General features: G+C 36.2%; 1 protein-coding gene across 4 annotated transcripts in view; it reads left to right on the top strand.

Moving 5' to 3' along the window:
- Positions 1-20,206, top strand: part of LOC101999859 (complement factor H) — a 132,166-nt gene that overhangs the window by 15,829 nt on the left and 96,131 nt on the right. For 3 of the 4 annotated variants that reach the window (XM_013346745.1, XM_026779733.1, XM_005348454.2), the window contains exons 5-9: positions 1,166-1,357; positions 3,796-3,966; positions 6,137-6,310; positions 18,734-18,928; positions 19,311-19,487. In XM_013346745.1, coding sequence (XP_013202199.1) covers positions 1,166-1,357; positions 3,796-3,966; positions 6,137-6,310; positions 18,734-18,928; positions 19,311-19,487 — 909 coding nt within the window. The remainder of the gene's footprint in view (positions 1-1,165; positions 1,358-3,795; positions 3,967-6,136; positions 6,311-18,733; positions 18,929-19,310; positions 19,488-20,206) is intronic. The other variant, XM_013346746.1, reaches the window with a different exon arrangement.

Genomic DNA, 20,206 nt, shown 5'->3' with positions numbered 1-20,206 from the left:
CAAAATGAGATTGAAACATCTCTCAGCAGTATGCTGCTATGAAGGCTTTCCCATAGCCTGAAATTTAGAATAAAAAAAAGAAAAAGAAAAGTAAGAATTAAGAAAGAACTCAAGCACTGGTTGCTCTTCCAAGGTCCTGAGTTCAATTCCCAGCAACTACTTGATGTCTCACAACCATCTGTAATGGAATCTGAAGCTCTCCTCTGGCATGCAGACATACATACAGAGTGGAATAAATAAATAAATAAATAAATAAATAAATAAATAAATAAATAAATAAGAAAGAACTCTCTTATCTTTTCTTCTTGTTCATATGCAGCACAAACAGCAAGAACAGGGAAATACATGTTTTGCTTGTGATTTTAGGGAAATAGCTCAGATCTCTAGTTATCATTGAATTAGCAGAGGCCTATCTAGATGCTACGTCATATTTCCATAGTAAGTAATAAAGGAAAGAAAGAAAATCCAGTGGGAGTAAAATGAGAGAGAAAGAGAATGTGGTCACACTGGACATTCTCATGCCTGGAAAAATATAGAAATTTTATATAAGGAAATCAGAAGTTGTTCCAGGAAGCAAGCATTCATATGCTTGTTTAAAATTGAGCTTTGGACCATGAAATGACCTGTTGAGTAATCTTTGGGTAATAAAACAAGGAAACACCCCTAGAATATCTCCTGCATCCAAAGTTTCTTCAGGAAACATAAACTTTGAATGCCTTCACAATAGAGAAATTTTAAGAAAATTAAAAATGTGAATAGCAAGGTTGAAAGGAAAGGAAAATTAAGAACCTTTTCTCCATCAGAAGAAATTACTTAAAATTCATTGCTTTTCCATCTTATTAGAATGCTCTGTGGCATTTCTAATTTCTGAAGCATCAGTAAAACATCTGTGTGTGATTGTTCCAGAGCTCATATAAGGAGACATTTACTATCATGGAAATTCAAACTATCATTTGAAGTTATAGTTTTCTCTTCCCATTCCGACAGAAACTGATAACCAAACTCCTTATGTTAAATGATCTTTACCTCTTCCAAACAATCATAAATATTTCTAAAACATTTAAGTAATTTCCTCCAGGTTTATCTTACTGGTGTTTTTGTTCATATACACGTTTCATGTAGAAGCTTTCAGTTCTGTCAGTAAAAATGGCACCTGTATTTTCAGTTGTTAAGTGCTTGCCAGTGACAGACCCGGAGAACGGAAGAATTGTGAGTGGTGCATTGGAACCAGACCAGGAATATTCCTTTGGACATGTGGTGCGTTTTGAATGCAATGCAGGCTTCAAAGTTGAAGGACAGAAGGAAATGCACTGTTCAGATAATGGCCTATGGAGCAATGAGAAGCCCAGATGTGTGGGTAAGATATACATACGTGTCTGCTTGGTATTTGAATACTTTTAGCTATTCTTAGGAAAAATGTTCATGTCTTCTTAAGTATGTTTTTATTTAAAACAGAATTGCTTCACTCTGATGCATATTAATCATGACTGTTTATAATTGACTGAAGTTTTTTTGTTTTTTTTGTTTGTTTATTTATTTTTCCTGTAGCTTCATGACTTGGTTAATATGTAAGCTTATTCACAGTCTAACTCAGCTTTCTGTTCTGAGTTGTAAAGTTGACTTCCAGAGCAGAATTTTACAAAGGTTTTGGAATCCAGTGGTTTACTATATGTTTCTGATCATGCTCCATGATGGCATTCTAATTTTAATTAATATTATTAGAAAGAGTTATATATTTGTTGTAGGTTTTAATTTTTAAGACATTAATTTCAATTTTAATTGATGTTGTTAAGAAGTGATATCCTAGGAAATTTTGATCCTTGAGATTAGTTTTCAAGAGAGAGTAAGGTATTTTCAGATGCCAATACCTTAAAAAGAGCAAGCATAGCAGATCTCCAAAGGCCATGGGGCAAAGGTGAAAAGACAGCAAGGTGTCTAAGGCACAGTGATGTCCTGAGCCTCATCAGCTGCTCCAGAAGCCCAACTACAGGATGTTGCTGCATAACACCATTACTGAGATTAGACAAACATCTGTTTACTTCAGATAGGAAACTGACAACAGATCTACCACCAAGGTCCACCTTGTGAACTAAAGAGTTTACTATAGATCCAGGGGAAGAAGTGACTCAAAGATAAGCTGCTTCACCTAAAGCCTGCCCCAGCATGAGTGCAGGCTCACTAAAGCTGCAAAGCACAATGAACAATGATCTGAGGCTTTTCTCGGAAGCTCATCTGACCCAAAAGTATTTACACCCTTCATTGCTGCTTCTGCATGCATGGGGAAGTGGGGACCTAATCAATGTGCTCAATTTCAAAGACTTCCTGAAGCATATAAATTATTTTCTTCCCAAGCTTAATGAACTTTCTTGGATGATGGAATGCTCCCTTTAGAAGAAAGGTTCTCAACCTGTGGGTCATAACCCCATTTGGGGATCAAATGGCCCCTTCACAGGAGTCACTTAAGACCACCTGCAAATCAAATATTAACTTTACAATTCACAAGTCACAAAATTACAGTTATGAAGTAGAAACAACAATAATTTTATGGCTGGAGGTCACCATAACGTGAGGAACTGTATTAAAAGGTTGCAACATTAGGAAGGCTGAGAACCACTGAGTAGGGGTTTCCCTCCTAAGCAGAATGTTTTATCTTAGAGGAAGTTGCTACTCAAAAGTTGAACAGAAAAGAGCAGTCAGTAAGAGAAAGAGCATAAGCCAGTACAGTTACTGTTTACACAAATCTTAAATAACTCATTGATTTGAGAAAGGATGAAACATGTCAAAGTGACCATTTGAAAGTTTATTTAGTTATAAACAAGAAAAAATGAAATAAACAGATGGGGAAGAGGCTTTGAGAGACCAGTTGCCAGTACCTCAGAATTGGAGTGGTATATTTTAAGAGAAGTGTGTTAAAATTGGTGGTGGTCAGGACTTCTCTAGGTTTCTGTCCTTAATTTTTTTTTTGGGGGGGGTTGTATGCATGGTGAAGACAGCAAAACAGAAGCCTATGACTTTTCTTTTTTATATTTTTTTATTGAAAAAAATTTCTGCCTCCTCCCAGCCTCCCATTTCTCTCCCCCTCCTTCCATTCCTCTCCCCTCCATTCTTCTCCCCCTCTCCCTAGTCCTCTCCCCTTCCCTCTCCAGTCCAAAGAGCAGTCAGGGTTCCCTGCACTGTGGAAAGTCCAAGGTCCTCCCCCCTCCATATTGGTCTAGGAAGGTGAACATCCAAACTGGCTAGGCCCCCACAAAGCCAGAACATGAAGTAGGATCAAAACCCAGTGCCACTGTCCTTGGCTTCTCATCAGCCCTCATTGTCCGCCATGTTCAGAGAGTCCGGTTTTGTCCCATGCTTTTTCAAGGCCTATGACTTTTCAAAGATCAAATGAAACGTGACTTTAATAGATTTTTTCGAAAAAGTGCGGTCCTGAAAATTACTGTGGATAATCATAAGATTTGTTATTCTGTAGATTATACAATGAAAATATTAACCTGCAAGGCTGTGTCTGTTTTCATTTTAACAAGAACCTGAGGGCTGTTACAGATGGCCATTTATTTCAAGAGGCTAATTTACATAATGCTAAAAACAGTTAATTATACTTTTAACTGAAAAATTAATATTTGAAACAGCAGATACACAATTAGGAAAACAGTCAGGTCAAAGCAATTGTTGCTTGGTTGGTTGGTTTTGACTGATTGACCTAATGGAAACAAAACACTGTCATTGTGAAAATACGACTTGCCCATCAGAGTTCCTTTCACAGGAAACATGATACAATTACTCTTTTGCATTTAGAAATTTCCTGCACAGCACCAGAAGTTGAAAACGGAGTAGCTCTATCTCAGAAACTATCTTACAAGCAGAATGAAAGGTTTCAGTATCAATGTCATCAAGGTTTTGTGTACAGAGAAAGAGGGGATGCCATCTGCACAGCTTCTGGATGGAATCCTCAGCCTTTCTGTGAAGGTAAAGTTACTGTTATTTTCTAAGTCTTTTATTTTATTTAAGAAGTTGCCCAGTGAATGGAAAAGAATGATGGTTGTAGTCAGACTTTTCTTTGAACTGCCAGCTCACACACAAAGAAATTGACATTGAGACTTATTATTAATTATGAAACTCGGTCTATAGCTTAGTCTTGTTCCGTTAGCTCTTATAACTTAACCCATTTCTATTTATATACATGTTGCCGTGTGATTCATGGCTTTTACATTCCTCCTGCATGTCCGTTCTCTCCTCCACCGCTGGTTAACTATTTTCTTCCTCTCCAATTTCTCTCTGTTCCAAGAAGTCCCACCCAATCTCTTTCTGCCTACCTAATGGCTATTCAGTTCTTTATTAAACCAATCACATTGACACATTCTCACACAATGTAAAAGAATATTCCACAACATATGATCACACAGATCAATGTTCAGCTGATAGCATTGAGTCTAACCGTTTGTTTTCACAGTGTTTATGGTTTCTAATCAGAGAAGCAGTATCTGCCATAGTCCTCCGGCATTAAACCACTTCCATATGTTTAATTCTAAGTGTCTTCCTAAATAGACCATTTATCCACTAAAAGATCAAAATATAACCCATAAAGTGTTATTTTATATTAAGTGGTTATCTTGCACTTAAGAACTTTTCAAACAATGATTTTAGCCTCCAAGTGAATTTAGTGCAAGACATGAAGAATTAGAGCCCAGGGTGGTGCAGCACAACTTTAATCCCAGCACTCAAGAGGCAGAGACAGGTGGATCTCTGTGAGTTGTGGCCAGTCTGGTATTCAAGAGTTAGTTCAAGGACAAACTCTAAAGTTACAGAGAAACTCTGTCTCAAAAAAAAAAGACATAAAGAATTCAATTCTGATTGATATATATATATATATATATATATATATATATATATATATATATATATATATATATGTTATTTGGTGTGCCATGACTATTTCACTGAAGCCTAATGCTTTCATATTTTTCTTGGCCACTTAAACACTTAATTAAAGACTCTTCCTGGGCATTTGTTTATTTTTAATCTGAGAACTATGTGTGGCTCCCCAAGTGTGCTTTTGCACATCCTAGGTTTGCTTCTTTTGAAAGGGAGAGTGGGAAGGAAAGGAAGGGGAGACTTTTCATTTAATTTTCTTTTTAAACATTTCTCAAACACAAGTACAAGTCAAATATTAAATGTTTAAATCTGTGTTATTGAAGGTCGTTTTCATTAAGGAGAGAGTTAACAGAGGGTACTCTCACAAGACAGTAAATAGCAGTTTGATGATATAACTATAGAGACCTGCAGTAACTCATATAGACACACAAATCTCTTACAATGTGCTTCATTTTGATGAATGAATGGACTTCAATCTCCCTGACATCACGTAGCTAAAAACACACTTTGTCACAGCTAGATTCACAAAAAGCTTGGAATCCATAAGCAATCAAAATTCAAACAAGATAATATATTAACTTCCTTCCAGCTGATTGTAACCAGACCAGGGTTTTCAGAACAATTTCTAACTATATTTTTCTGCAAACTGAAAGATATAGCTTCCAAATTCAGTAAGTTGTTCCATGTAAGTCAGAAGATGCATTTACTTCAATGAGGAAGGGCTTAGAAATCATCACAACTATTCAGAAACAAGAGCTTGTTAATATTAATAAATAAGCCAAATGAGAGTGTGAAGCCAACAATGACAATCAAAGAAACAGAAAATGGAAGACACTGCTAACATTATATATGATGAAGTTATTGCTGGTTATGGAATCAGGAAGCACTGTATGTGATAGTTTCAAGAGAGAAGAATTATTATCAGAGAGGCACAAATACATCAGGAGGAGAGAGAGGAAGCCATACTAATATGTGAAGCATATGCGGAAATGCTTATTTCAATGTCATTTTTACATTTATCAGTGCAAGTACATAGTATCTGCCATTTAATGCTCATATTCTTCAGTTTAATGAGAATTAAATATTCCTCTAGCTGGGAGTCCCAGTTCTCAGGAGGTAGAGGTAGACAGATCTCTGTGAGTTCGAGGCCAGCCTGGTATACAAGAGCTAGTTCTAGGATAGCTAGGGCTGGTACACAGAGAAACCCTGTCTCGAAAAATATTTAAAGAATAATTCCTCATTATTTGTATATGTTTCTTTTCAGAAAAAACATGCCATCCTCTTTATATTGAAAATGGTGACTACTCACCTTACAGGATTAAACACAGATCTGGTGATGAAATCAAATATACATGTAAAGATGGCTTTTCTCCTGCAACCCTGGAAACTGTTGTAAAGTGTACGAGTTCTGGCTGGATCCCTTATCCAAGATGTACCTGTAAGTTTTTTTACATATTGAATCCCCATAATTGTTGTAGGGGGGCACATCTTTGTTTCCCGTCTTCCCAGACTCCCAAATAACCACACAGAAACTGTATTAATTAAATCACTGCTTGGCCTATTAGCTCTAATTTCTTATTGGATAGCTTTTACATCTCAATTTAACCCATTTCCATTAATCTGAGCATCACTGAGAGGTTGTGGCCTACCAGCAAAGTCTCAGTGTGTCTGTCTCCAGCGGTAGCTCCATGTATTTTCTCTGACTCTGCCTTCTTTTTTTTCCAGAATTTAGTTTAGTTTTCCCCACTTAGCTTTATTCTACTACAGGCCAAACAAATTCTTTATTAACCAATGGTATTCACAGCATACAGAGGGGAATCTCACATTACCTCCCCTTTTCTGTTTAAATAAAAAGGAAGGTTTATCTTTAACATAGTGAAATTACATATAACAAAGCAGTTTTCAAGCAAGAATTATAGTTAAAATATTTATATCTATTTTATCTTTTTTAATGACAAAAGAAAACTAATCTATTTTTCAACTCCATCAAAGACTCTAGAAGGATATAATATTATCTAAATAAACAGGAAGTGCATTATAAGTAACTTCTAAACCCTAGAATTGACAGAGACATCTTGCTGTCTGGACAGTCACCCAAAGTCTTCTATACTGTTGGGGTATCCAATCTTCAGCCTATAGGCCCATAGTATCCAGCAGACGTTTCCATAAAACAGAAAATCTCAAAGGCAGTTTCACCCATATTGGCAATTTGTCATTCACTTTCTTCTATGTCCTGCAGAATGTCTTACAGACTCTTTCATGAAACAGAAACCCTGAAGGATCATCTCACCTATAGGCAAATTCTGTGGGTCCTGTATGTCCAGCTCACTCAGCATACCATCAAACAGTCCAGGAAAGAGCAGTTTCTTGCTCAAATGGCTAACAAACTTCATAAGAAGCCTCTTATGCTCATCTTCCTCTTGAAGTAATTTGTGCTCCCAGGAGCAGATGTATCTCATTGTCATGAAAAGTCCTAAGTTATTAAAACATTTAAATGTCCTATTCTGAAGGTCTGTGAAATATTTGAAAAAATACCTATCTATCTGAAATATAGCTCTCCATATTTAGAAAACCTTACTAACATGACTACAAGCTTGACTATTATAGATGATTATGCTATATTTATTAATTATAATTACATTTTTTAAAAAACTGCAAAAACGTAATACTTTAATCAAGAGCAGAATATACATATAACAGAATAGACTTTAAATTTGTATCAGTAAAATAAGAACCATACCAATACAAATCATTCATCTCTATAGCATATTCCCCTTTAAATACAAACATTTATAAACAATATTTGGGAATACGAGCATAGTTCTCTCCAAACTGTTTCCTGCCTTTTGTTGGATGAAGTAATTTTTGGGGGTGTTCATGGCAACCTTTAGGTTCTTCTTGGTCCATCAAACAACAATAGCCTAGAAGGATTCTACAGGTTCTTATCCTATCCTCTGTGGAAGCAAAAGAAGAACCTCTTTTCCAAAGCAACAAATCCTTAGACCCATATTCTGAAGACATGATACCTTTAAAGTATATTCATTGATTACTTAGCTACTTCACAGTCAAAAAATTTAAAGAAACACAATACTATATATAATCCAGACTCTCTGTATATATTCAATCTTTATGTGGCTTATTTGTTTTTACTATATTACTTTTTAATATTTATTATCATTACTCCTTTATTACATTTACTGTCTCTTTACTCTTCTCCCAAGCCTATGTACATTTATCCAACACCATGATCCACTTAGAGGTCTTTTCCATCTGTATTTGTCTTTATTGCATATCTGTAATTATCTTTTGACCAGGACCACTTTTTTTAATGCTAAGTGGGTATGGCTAAGACAAACTCTACAGTCCTGACTTCTTGCTCCACGCAGTCTAAAATTGTGGAGTCATGTTTGCTGCTTCTGAGAACCATGCACATTGTCCCATTTTCAGGCACAAAAGAGGGTCTATGTTGTCATTAAGCAAGTTATAGTATTCTGCTTACAAGGCCATTTAAATGCTCCATAGCTGGACTTTGGCAGAGTTTGTACTGGTAGCACAGCCCAGGAAGCAGCCTTTTAAAAATGGTGCTGCTTTTTTTCCCACTGCTGCTGAATCAGGAAGACCTTTCTTAAAGGAGCCACAGCATGCCACCAGCAAGCAAAGCCCATTCATGAAAAAAAAATGTGGCTAAACTTTGGGTTTCTTTTGTGTCTAGAGTTCCTTTTCAAACTTTCTCAGGTTTTATGTGGATATAGTTGATCACATTGGAGTGCCAATTTGTACTAAAGAGGCCACTTGTTTGTTTCCCAGACACCCAGACTCCCAAAATGACCATATAGAAACTGTATTAATTAAATCACTGTTTGGACTATTAGCTCTAACTTCTTATTGGCTAGCTTTTACATCTTAATTTAACCCATTTCTATTAATCTGTGCATCACCACAAGGTCATGGCCAACCAGCAAAATTTCAGTGTGTCTATCTCCAGTGGCAGATCCATGGCTTCTCTCCGACTCTGCCTTCTTTCTTCCAGAATTCAGTTTAGTTTTCCCTGCCTAGTTCTATTCTTTATTTTATTTTATTTTTTTTATTGAGAAAAAAAATTTCCTCCTCCTCCCAGCCTCCCACTCCTCCCACCCTCCCCCCACTCCTCTCCCCCTCCCTCTCGAGTCTGAAGAGCAGTCAGGGTTCCCTGCCCTGTGGAAAGTCCAAAGTCCTCCCCTCTCCATCCTGGTCTAGGAAGGTGAACATCCAAACTGGCTAGGCCCCCACAAAGCCAGAACAAGAAGTAGGATCAAAACCCAGTGCCATTGTCCTTGGCTTCTCAGCAACCCTCATTGTCCACCATATTCAGAGAGTCCAGGTTTATCCCCTGCTTTTTCAGTCACAATCCAGCTGGCCTTGGTGAGCTCCCAATAGATCAGCCCCACTGTCTCCGTGGGTGGGTGCACCCCTCTTGGTCCTGACTTCCTTTTGCACCATCACAGGCCAAGACAGTTTTTTTATTAATCAATGGTATTCACAGAATACAGAGGGAAATCCAACATCACATAATCCTGAAATTATTCTTTTAAACATGAACAAAAGGAGATAAGTAGCAAATATTTTACTTTTTAGTCTGGTTCAACCTTTGAAACACTCTACTTTTAAAAGTAAGTAATATTTTAAATAATATTATATTTTCCCTTTGAAGATAGATTCTTTTCTCATACAATATATAAGGATTACAGCCTTCTCTGTACTGCTCCTAATTCTCCCCAGCTCCCCTCACTCCAAGATCCACTCTATTTCTGTCTTTCATTAGAAAAGAAACATCTTTTAAAAGATAATAACTGAATGTTACGAATTATGCTTAAGATGAGGTGAAAACTATCATATGAAAGTTGGAAATAATAGCCTGAATGGAAGATAGAAATCCCAAGAACATGCACAAGAGTCACAGACTCACTCATTCTCACAGTCAAGATTATCATTAAAAATGCAAACTAATAGCTATAATACATACACAGAGGACCTGGTGTCAATCTTTCAGTGTCTGAGAACTCATAAGAGCCTTGCTTAATTGATAGAGAGGGACTTATTCTCCTGGTGTCCTTTATCCCCTCTGGTTCTTATATTCTTTCCACCTCCTCTTCTGTGTGATTCCCTGGGCTCTGTGGGGAAGGATTTTATGGAGAGCTCAAATTTAGACTCTCCAACTAATATCTGACTGTGGGTCTCTGCATATGTTCCCATCTGCTGACAGAGGTGGGATGATGACTGGATAAAGTATTGGTCTATAAGTGTAACAGAATACCATTAGAAATATGATTTCTTTCTTTCCTTCTTTCTTTTCCCTTCTTTCTTTTTCTTTCTTCCTTCCTTTCTTTCTTTCTTTCTTTCTTTCTTTCTTTCTTTCTTTCTTTCTTTCTGTCTTTCATCTTTTACCTGTAGTATTTGGTTTTACCATAGATCTGTGGGCTATTTAGTCTCTAGTTCTTTGTTACTCAAGCAGTGTTGGGTGTGGGTTCCTTCTCATAGAGAGGAACTTAGATCAAATCAGACATTGTTTAGCTATACCCACAAATTCTATGCCACTATTGCCCTAGAGCAATACAGACAGGAAGGATTGTAGGTCAAAAGATTTGGGACTGAGGTAGTGTTTACATTTTTGTTACCCTACAGAGTAACTTCTACAACCAAAGGCACTAGAATCTAGAAGTAAAGGCTGTATGTAGGCACCAGCTTGACTTCTCCACGATCAATGAGTTTGTGGATGTTGTCTGGCCATGGGGTCCCACTCTCAATTGCAAAGGGCAATCCATTTTTTTAAGCAACAGCCTAGGGTGTTTGGGGGTTTCCATGGAAACCCTTTAGTCAACAACTCAATGGAATACAACCCAGTGCCACTACTGGAAGCTTGTTTTTTGACAAGAGATGACCAGTTGACACTCCACATCCCTGTTATTAGAAGACTATATTAGGATCATTTTCATATATTTTAGGAAGTTTCCACTGCACTAGGTTTCCATATCATCCATCAAATGCCCATAAATTTCATCTGTCTATGCACAAATTTTCTTCCTCTACACTATCTTTCCTCCCTCTCCATACTGTTTTTTTTTTTTATAAAAAATCAGATTTCCATAGGTATGTGGATTTATGTCTGGATCTTTAATTTTATTCCATTGATCAATGTATCTGTTTTTATGTAGATACCATGTGGTTTTTATTACTATTGCTCTGTAATACAACTTGAAATCAGGATTGGTGAGATCCCCAGCAGTTATTTTATTTTTCAGGAGAATTTTAGCTATTCTGGGTATGTATGTATCAACTTCATACACGTGTGTGTGTGTGTGTGTCTGTGTGTGTATGTGTGTGTGTGTGTGTGTGTGTGTATGAAGTTTGGGATTGTCCTTGCAAGATCTGTAAAGAATTGTGTTGTAATTTTAAAGGGGATTTCACTTAATCTCTAGCTTGCTTTGATAGAATGGCTATTTTTACTATGTTAATCCTACCTATTCATGAGCATAGAAGATCTTTCCATCTTCTGATATCTACATCAATTTCTTTCTTCAAAAATTTTAAGTTTTTAATCATACAGATCTTTTACTTGCTTGGTTCGATTTAACTCCAAAATATTTTACTTTATTTGAAGTTATTGTAAAGGGTGTTGTTTCCATGATTTCTTTCTTGGTCTATTTGTCGTTTTTTGCATAGGAGAGCTACTGATTTTTTTTTTATGTTATCTTGTATCCAGAAACCTTGTTGAAAATGTTAATTAACTGTAGGAGTTTCCTGGTGGAATTTTGGGGTTCTTTTATTTATACTATCATATCATCAGTATAAAGAAATTTTGAATTTTCCTTTTCCATTTTTATCCACTAGATCAGCTTCATTTGTCTTACTACTCTAGCTAAAGCTTCAAGTAATATATTGAATATTGAGATTATACAGCCTTGTCCTGTTTCTGATTTCAGTGGAATTGCTTTGAGTTTCTCTCCATTTAATTTGATTTTTGGCTATAGTCTTGCAGTATATTGCTTTTATTGTGTTTAGATATGTCCCTTTTATCATGAAAGGGTGTTGGATTTTGTCAAAGAATTTTTCAGCATCTAGTGAGATGATCATGTAAGTATTTTTTTCTTTCAGTTTATCTATATGGTGAATTACATGGACTGATTTTCTTATGTTGAAATATTTGTGCCTCTCTTGGATGAAGCCTACTTGATCATGGAGGATAATCTTTTTGATGTGTTCTTGGATTTTGTTTGCAAGTATTTTATCTAGTATTTTTACAACTACATTCATATGAGAACTTGATCTGCAGTTTTCTTTCTTTGTTGAGTCCTCATGTGGTTTGGGTATCAGGGATACTCTGGTCTCATGAAATGAATTGAGCAATGTTATTTTTTTTTTTTGCTTTATTGTGGAATAATTTGAGGAGTATTGACATTAACTCTTCTTTAAATGTCTGCAGTTATTTCCATAGAGGTTATAGATCTATTTAAACTGTTATTTAATCAATTTTGATTTAACTTTGGTAAGCGGTACCTATTGAGAAAAATTATTCATTTCTTTGGAATTTTCCAATTTTGTAGAGTTCAGGTTTTTTAAAATGAGTCTATACGATTCTATGGTTTTTTTCTAGGTGTCAATTGTTATGCTCCATTTTTCATTTCTGATTTTTTGTTTACTTGGATATTCTCTGCCTGCCTTTTAGTTAGTTTGGAGAAAGGTTACTCTATCTTGTTGATTTCCTCAAAGAACCAACTGTTTTTTTTAATGACTCTTTGTACTATCTTATTTATTTCCATTTATTGAATTCATCCCTCTGATTATTTCTTGCTATTTACTTCCTTTGAGTGTGCTTCTTTCTTTTCATTCTATAGCTTTCAGGTATGCTGTCATGTTGCTAGTATAAAATCTTTCTACTTTTATCAGGACACTTACCATTGATGTGGGAGTGTCATATCAATCTATTGATTTCATTGGTTAATTTATAAAGAAACTGCTTGGCCTGATAGGTTAGAACATAGGTGGGTGGAGTAAACAGAACAGAATGCTGGGAGGAAGAGGAAGTGAGGCAGACACCATGCCGCTCCTCTCCAGGGCTGATGCAATGAAGCTCCGGCCCAAGATGCACGAAGGCTAGAATCCTTCTGGGAAAGCTACTGCCTCATGGCGCTACACACATTAATAGAAATAGGCCAACTTGGAACTCACTTTCTCTTCATCTGTGTCTTTTCATTGGGGAATTGAGTGCATTGATTTTGAGAAATATGACCAATGATTGTTTATTTCTGTTATTTTGTTGTCATTGTTGCTAATGGTGTGTGTATGCGTGCACGCACGTGCATGTGTACATGCATGCACATACACACTTTCCTTCCTTTAGTTTTCCTGGTATAAGACTATTTATTTCCTGTGTTTTCATGAGTGTAGCTACCCTCCTAGGTTGAAATTCTTCTTCTAGCATCTTCTATAGGACTGAATTCCTAGATATTGTTTAAATTTGACTTTAGTATGGAACACCTTAATTTCTCCATTTACATTGATTGAAAACATTGCTGATAATAGTTATCTAGACTGGCTCCTGTGATTTCTTAGAGTCTGTACCACTTATGTCCAAGCCCTTATGGCATTTAGAATCTCCATTGTGAAGTCAGATATATTTCTAATGGTCTTTCTATATTTATTACTTGGTATTTTTTCCTGGAAGCGTCTATTATTCTTTCTTTACTCTGTATATTTATTGTTTTGATTGTTATGTGATGAGAGGACTTTCTTTTCTTGTCTGGTATATTTGATTTTTTGTGCTTTTAGTACATTTATAGGTACCCCCATCTTTTTGTCAGAAAAATTTTCTTCTATGAATTTGTTGAAAATATTTTCTGGGCCTTTGAGCTGAAAATTTTCTCCTTTCCTGTTATTAATAGGTTTTTTTCATAATGTCTCATGTTTCTTAGATGTTTTGTATTATGATTTTTTTTTTAGATTTAACATTTTCATTGTTTGATGTTTCCATTTCTTCTATTGTATCTTCAACACCTGAAAATCTCTTTAACATCTCTTGTATTCTGGTGGTGAAACTTTCCTCCATAGTTTCTGTTCAAATTCCTAAATTTTTCATTTCCACAATTCCCTCCATTTTTGTTTTCTTTTTTATTTCCATTTTCACTTCTTGAGCAGTTTTAATTGTTTCCTTCCACTGTTTGTGTGTTCTTGGATTCCTTAAGGTATTATTCATTTCCTCTGATTATTTGTCTTTTACTGGATTTCTTTAAGGGATTTGTCAGTTTCTTCATTAAGAACCAATACTATCTTCATACAGGTAGTTTTAAGGTTGGTTTCTTATGCTTCAGCTATGTTGAAATATTCAGGGCCTCCCATGGTAACATAGTCAATTGCACTCTAGTGGAGACTTATCACCTAGACTGTCAATTATTTTTTCCTATGTTTGCATCTATGCATGTGGTTTTGGTGTGATTATAGGTCTAAGTTCTAATTAGTGTATTTGTCTTTGCTGGATGGGTGATTTGTTCCTTGATTTCTGTCTCCTCAAAGGAGTTTTGGAGAATGTGATGGCCACGTTTTGCTTATTATCCTGGCCTGCCCAGCTGGTATGTTCACAGGGAACTTGGCTTAGCAGGGGGATGTCTTCTGGAATTGGGGGGCTGGAACAAAGCAAAGTGTACAGCAGGCAGGAGAGAAGGGGAAGATCTGTGAGATCTATAAGAGATGGGAGCTGAGGTAAGATACAGAATACTGTCATCGGTGTTCTGATGCATACCTGGGATTGAGACTGGGGGATTGGATCTGGGGAAACACAGAGAGAAGACAAAGCCTGCATGCAGCCTTCCTGGTGTTCTGGGAAGCAAGGCCTGTGGGATAGCCAATGGTGCCTACTGGATTGAAGGATGAGATAAAGTAACAAGTAGGAAACGGGAGGTTAGGAGGGGATCATATGTAAGATCCAGCAGAAGATGTAGGCAGAGGAGGGGGAAGAAGACTGCAGCTGATATTCTGTTGCAGTGCAAAGGAAGACCCTGGGGTGTTGGTTTGGAGGTAAGGAGGAGTGGTGAAGGTCTTCAGTTAGCTTACTGGTTTCCCTGTCCTTCTCAACTGGTATGTTCCCAGTGAGTGCCTACTGATATCTGAGACTGGGATTCTAGGGTATATTTGGGGAAGGAAAGAAGGGAGAAAAGAGCTTAGTGATCTACTGGGGACTTCAATGGCTTCATAACTCACATGCAGCACAATGTCACTTGAGTAAAGATATGTTATTTCGGTATACTTCTTTCATTCCTTTAAGGTTTTTGCCTATCTGTATCCATATTCCTTTCTTCCTGTCTGTAAGACACTGATAAATGTATATCATGCCAAAGCTTGGTATCCCTTAAGCCAAACAAACAAACAAACCCTACAGTGACAAAAGAGTGATCAAGGATCTCTTCTTAGTCACTTTCTGTCTCTGTGTCAATATTACTGGAAAACATAACTTAGAACAAGGGCTTATTTACACTTTTGGTGACTTTGGTGACTTGGGTTTACTGTCTGCTAGTCTCACCACTTTAAGCCTGTGACAGGCATAGCATTATGCCAAGGAATGAGAGCTCAAGCAAACTGCTTCCCTCCTACCCACCAGGAAACAACACTATAAAATAATGACCAAGATCCCAGTACCCCTTCATTGCACAGCCCCAATGATCTGACTTATTTCATCCAGGCTACCAACTTCTGAGCTTTCCACCCTCTCCCAAAATCACCAGAAATGAGAAACCAAGCTTCTAATAAAGTGAGATTTTGAAAAATATATGAGATTCAAATTACAGTAAGAAAAAAAGGTAATTTTCAGTAAGAAATATTATTAGTGTATGGGAACTGTAAGAAAAAATTAATGACCTTTCTATATTTTATTTATTATGTCTTTGACATAAATTTCTTTATGTCAAAGTTTCTTACATATATGCAAAATTTTCTGGATATCCTATTTTCATATTTTTTTCACATCCCAGCTCTACCAACAATACCTCATAGTCGCAGATTCTTAAGTTTGAGTTTTGATGAGTGGTACATATAGTTTAACAAAGGATATATATGTAATAGTTGAATTGTCTTTTTGAAGTACTACTTTAGCCATTAGTGGAAATACACCTGAAATCATCGACTCCCTTTTTATTCTGAATCAATCTGATGAAATAGTTCAGAGATGAGTGCCACAGTTTCCCAAGAGTTTACTCCATTTGTGCCTGGATGTGGATGGGCTATTTTTGATTGACTCTGTGCAGACATCTATAGAAGTTGATCTGTAGATGTAGTTTGTGATTATAATGGCTCTGAATAGTTCAGAAGATATTTCACAGCCACGATGACTACATTCTTGCTCTTAGAATCATTGTATCCTTTCATCCACATGGTCCTTGAACTTTTGAGGGATGGTGTAAATGCCTTGTTTACTGATGAGCTCACTCTCAGAACTCCCATGTGCATTAACAAGTCTCTACATTTATTATAGTTTACTGGAAAGAAAAAGCATCTCTGATTGATGTTGACAGTGTGGATTAACCAAAATACGAACATATATATTCAGAAGATTATTCAGTGTTATGTCAGTTTATCGCAATCACAGAATTAAGTTCCCTCAAGATCTCATGACACCCCTGCCATGGGCTTTTGAGTTGGTTTATAATTACAGGTATGGAATCTGCATACTGCAGTGAACCTCAAACCCAAGATCCACAACACAGATCTCCCTCAAAGGTACCTGATCTGTTTATGGACTAAATATATCTGAATCTGAGTTTTCTCACAGCAGAATTTCTGGTGTTTTGCTGGATAAAATAAAGATGACAAATCTCTCTATAATTTCATTAAACACCTTTTCTACTTAAAATGTGTAGTACTCTCTTCTCAGGCCTCTCCAATTACTCATTTTTTTCATCAAATGATTTTTGGTTTAGGAGAAAATATAGTATAAATTTAAAACTGGAGCAATACAAAGGATGATGATCATAAATCTTCATTAGAAGAAAATCTACAATTTGATCTTTTGTGCCATGATGAATCTGAAGTAGGGTTAAATTTATCAATAATAATTAGGAGATCTTATGATAAGTCAAAAAATGAACTGTGCTAGTACTTATTTAAAGTAGTTGGACAGTATGCTTGAGCTAACCCACCAACTCCAACTAGATTGGGAGTGAATGAGCATGGGAACAACAAAGCCCTTTGAAGGGAGCTGACAGCTGGGGCAGACCGAGGAGCCACTGACAGTGCTACTGGGATGTGTTTCTACTGCATAGACCGGCTTCATGGGATCCTATTCTCTTTGGTGTAAACCTTGCTCAACCAAGATGTAGTAGGGAGAGCCTTGGACTTTCCACAGGGCAGGGTGCATGATACTCCCTTAGGGTTGGAGGGGTGGGGTGGGAGGGTCTGTGGAGGGAGACGGAGGGGAATTGGTGGAGGGGAGGGAGTGGGTATTTGAATTGGTAAGTAATAATAGTAAAAAGACAAAAAGCATAAATATTTAGAAGACAAAACAAGAAAATTAGTAAATATATTAATCAATCTTGTGAATAGCCTGAATCAAAACTTCGATGGACCAACCATCACTGCAGATGTGGCCAAAACCTGCATCTGGAAAAGTGTAATATTTATTTTATTTTTTTTTAATTTATTTATTTATTAAGGATTTCTGCCTCCTCCCCGCCACCGCCTCCCATTTCCCTCCCCCTCCCCCGATCAAGTCCCTCTCCCTCATCTGCTTGAAGAGCAATCAGGGTTCCCTGACCTGTGGGAAGTCCAAGGACCGCCCACCTCCATCCAGGTTTCGTAAGTTGAGCATCCAAGCTGCCTAGGCTCCCCCAAAGCCAGTATGTGCAGTAGGATCAAAAACCCATTGCCATTGTTCTTGACACACTGAGACAATGGTGATGATCTTTCGGGAATTCACCAAGACCAGCTATCCTGGGTCTGAAAAAGCATGGGATAAAACCGGACTTACATAGCAGACAAAAAGTGTAATATTTAAATGGGGCAGCTGTTAAGTACTGACTACCTCTGCTGGTCATTCACTTTCAGTAATATTTGACTTGTGTTAAGGAATCACTTATAAAAGAGACAAAGACAAATTTGTCTTTTCTCACATGAAAATGAAGATTAATTAAAAGGCAGAGGAACCTAGTTTAAACCATGTCTCCTTTTGGAACCCTTTAAAAAGAAATCTCAGTAAGTTAATTAAATTTCTTGATGTCCTATGAACAGTAAAATTCTCAAATTTTAAAAAAGGACACTCAACATAAAAAGAATTAAATTTATACGCAGTGTAACAAATGTGTGTGTGCATGAACAAGGAAGCTATAAGAGATTTCTGTTTTTTGGCATGTTTGGAGGAATTCTTTTAACATACTGCATGAGAGTCCCTGAAAAAAAATCATACTCCATAGAAAATTATACTATTCTGATATTAAAAGTATTTATTATTTATAAATAAGAACATTATAAAGGAAAACATTAATGAAACATTATATATAAATTTATTAATACAGTGAACAATATATACTTCAATATGAATTTACAAGGATAGTTCACTGTGATGTAATCACATTAGATTTCAGTTCTAATAAAAATTAAAAATATTCAATGATCATATTGAATATTAAATATCCCTGACCCACTTCTCTGGTGACCTGTGAGGCATAACTTGATTTCCTGAGGAAAGACCTTTTCACATACCTCCGCAGCCTGGATTCTGTTTGTCTCATTCTCCAAACACTCTCTACACTTTTAGTTATTATAATTAATAGAAACTAATTCACTGATCAAGTGGTTCATCACTGGTATGAGTGTTTTTCTGTCTTTTTGTTTCTATTGCAAGTTCAACCTTGTGCTTTTCCACAAATCAAAAATGGAGAACTATATAATGAATACTGGATCAAACGCTACTTCACAACAAAAAGAAAAGAGTGGTTTGACTACCATTGCAACCCAGGATTTGTAACTCCCTCAGGGGAATACTGGGACAGAATTCACTGCACTGTACGAGGGTGGGAGCCTGCAGTCCCATGCCGCAGTAAGTCAATGTCTGTATCAAATCATGTTTAATTCTGTCAAAGACTAGAAAGAAAAGATCACAAATATAATAACAGTTAAGTCTCTTCTGTTAAGAAACAAAAGAGTTTGTGAGCAAAAAGACTAGTTTCTGTCCTTTATGAGCAGCTCTTCATAAAATGTATGTGAAAAATAAGGACCATAATAATACCTTTATTGCTTGCATATTTTATTTACAAAAATTAAAGATAATGCTACTTTTTGAAACATTTGGTATTGTTTTCATTTTTGAATGTCACACATACTTATTTAACTACTGTAAAGTTAAACTATAGTTTTATTAAAAAATAAATGAGTGTTGTTTGTTTTTAATTTAACATTTACGGTAAATTTATGGTCCTTAGAGGTATGTGGAATCCATTATATAGAGCATGGGGAAGTTTTACAACGGAGAGGAGACTACATACAGGACCAGTCTGTAAGAGTCCAGTGTCACTCTGGCTACAGTCTCCCAAATGATCAGGACACAGTTACATGCACAGAGAACGGCTGGTCTCCTCAACCCAAATGCATCCGTGTCAGTAAGTAACTGGCTCATAGATCACAAGATGCTCTTGACTCCCCATCCCATGTATATTATCTGTGTCAAATGTTTCTTTTTGAATCTGTATAAGTGAATACTAAGGATTCTTTGCAAGTACATAGCAATGTAAACACAACTATCAGCCATTAAATCAAAATACTGAGTAAATTTTGGTTAATTTATAGTTATACAAATTTTGAAATCACTTTGTCATTGGATTCAAAATAATTTTTAGAATATGGTTTAAAATTAAACAAATAAGATAATAGCTACACACATCATTCATATATTGAAGTACTGACATGCCATTTTAAAGAATTAATAATTGCCTTGGGAATCCACTGTGATGTGTAACTGGGAAGGGAATTCTGAGATATTGTGTATTGTCTAGTTTTCATATTTTTTCCAATCTCTGGACTTATATGTTTATACTGATGGTTACTTCATGTTCTATGTTCTTTAAGTGACTGTGTAGTGTCATATTTTATTTTCAGAATAAATGTCTAAAATGATAAACATAATAATGCAGATTTGAATTTCTTCCCTTATCATTTGGGTTTTAGAAATATAATTCTAAGTCAATTTGCAATAAACAATTTTCAAGGGCAGGTTTTTTTAAGTCAAAAAACTTGTAAATAGTTTGCTGCAATATTAGTAAAATAAAATTCTAAAAATCAGTCTGGGTTGTTGTATTCCTTATTTAATATAGATTTTCAA

This window comes from Microtus ochrogaster, chromosome 6 (genome assembly GCF_000317375.1).
Source record: "Microtus ochrogaster isolate Prairie Vole_2 chromosome 6, MicOch1.0, whole genome shotgun sequence".
NCBI classification, from domain to species: Eukaryota; Metazoa; Chordata; class Mammalia; order Rodentia; family Cricetidae; genus Microtus; species Microtus ochrogaster.
Note: the sequence above shows the minus strand (reverse complement) of the source record. Positions and strands in the feature narration are given on the sequence as shown.